At 38.3% G+C, this 1,442-nt stretch overlaps 1 protein-coding gene across 1 annotated transcript; it reads left to right on the forward strand.

Annotated features, from left to right (window-relative positions):
• Nucleotides 1–463: 463 nt before the first annotated feature.
• Nucleotides 464–980, forward strand: LOC145813314 (putative disease resistance protein At1g12290). Its single transcript, XM_082908604.1, has 2 exons — nucleotides 464–667; nucleotides 762–980. The coding sequence occupies exons 1-2, from the start codon at nucleotides 464–466 to the stop codon at nucleotides 978–980; spliced, it is 423 nt and encodes a 140-aa protein (XP_082764730.1).
• The last annotated feature ends 462 nt before the right edge of the window (nucleotides 981–1,442 follow it).

A 1,442-nucleotide genomic window follows, 5' to 3' on the forward strand; every position in this document is an offset into this window, starting at 1 on the left:
CCACACCATGGAATTCTTATGTTCAATTTTTGAATTTAGGAAGAATGTGTGGGAAGCAACTGGAAATTGGGTTGGATATTTCAATAACCTTGGTGCTAATGTAAAAAATCTCAAAAGAAAGACAGAGCGCTTGAGCAATCAAGAGAATGACATAGACAAAGAAGTGATTAATGCAGAGCAACAGTCAAGGAAAAGATGAAAGAAAGAAGTCAAAGTTTGGCAAGATGTGCAAAGGGTAAAGGGTGATGTCCAAACTTTGCAAAGGCAAGTGCAAAAAATAGTTGGATAGAAGAATGTCTTGTCACATGCACGGTTGGGAAAGCTGCCTGTGCAAACGATTCAAGAGGTGGAAGAAATGCAAGAACAGGGTTGATTTTCTAATGGTTTACTAATTGATGATCCAACTAGTGGACAGTTCATACCAACAACGAAATCTTTTGATAAAAACACAAGTGCAAGGAACATGGAGAAAGTTTGGGAATACTTCATGGATGATGAGGTTAGAAAGATTGGCATTTTCGGAATGGAGGGAGTTGGAAAAACTACCATCATACGTCACATCAACAATCGACTATTGAATGAAACTTGTAATGCATTCAACATTAGAAATCTACAGAGGCAGATAGCCAAGGCACTGAATCTTGATCTTTTGAATTATGGGGATGAAGTAAGGAGCATCAAAATTACATAACATGCTTTCCCAAAAGGAGAGACATGTGCTCATCTTTGATGATCTATGGGAAGCATTTCCTCTGTACAAGGTGGGTATTCCAGAACCAACCAAAGATATTGGATGTAAACTAGTGTTAACTACACGATCGTTCAAAATGTGTATGAAGATGGAGTGCATAGCTGTCAAAGTGGCACTTTTCACGGAAGATGAAGCAATGAAAGAAATTGCAACAAAAGTTGCAAAAGAATGTGGTTGTCTGCCCCCTTGCAATCATTACTCTAGCTGGAACTATGAGAGGAGTGAATGACACTTACTAGTAGAGAAATGCACTAAATGAATTGATCAGCTCGACAAAGCAGATCATGGACAAAGACGGTGGGGTATCTGAGCAACTAAAATTTAGTTATAGTCGCCTAAAAGATGAAAAGATCCAACATTGTTTCTTGTATTGTGCATTGTATCCAGAAGATCATATCATCCCTAAGAAACATCTCATAGAGTATTGGATTGCTGAGGGACTAATAACTGAGATGGACAGTATGGAAGCAATGTTCGACAAAGGTCACACTATATTGAATAAACTCATAAATACCTGATTGTTGGAGAGTCTTGCAAACATACGCAAGGAAGTATTCATGAGGTCGAATGATTTGAATAAACTTACGAAAAATAGCTGGTTGGTGAGTCTTACCGATGAAGATCGGGGAAAATATGTGAGGATGCATGATTTGATCAGGGATATGGCTCACAATAACATCAACTGCTCCTT

This window comes from Camellia sinensis, chromosome 2 (assembly GCF_055761805.1).
Source record: "Camellia sinensis isolate YWXY chromosome 2, ASM5576180v1, whole genome shotgun sequence".
NCBI lineage: Eukaryota > Viridiplantae > Streptophyta > Magnoliopsida > Ericales > Theaceae > Camellia > Camellia sinensis.

What these genes read in the sequence shown, in the direction of transcription:
- LOC145813314 (XM_082908604.1), top strand. Translation starts at nt 464, where the DNA reads ATGGAGAAAGTTTGGGAATACTTCATGGATGATGAGGTTAGAAAGATT. An exon ending in TTTTGAATTATGGGGATGAA is followed by an intron (nt 668 to 761) that starts GTAAGGAGCATC and finishes CCTCTGTACAAG; the next exon opens with GTGGGTATTCCAGAACCAAC.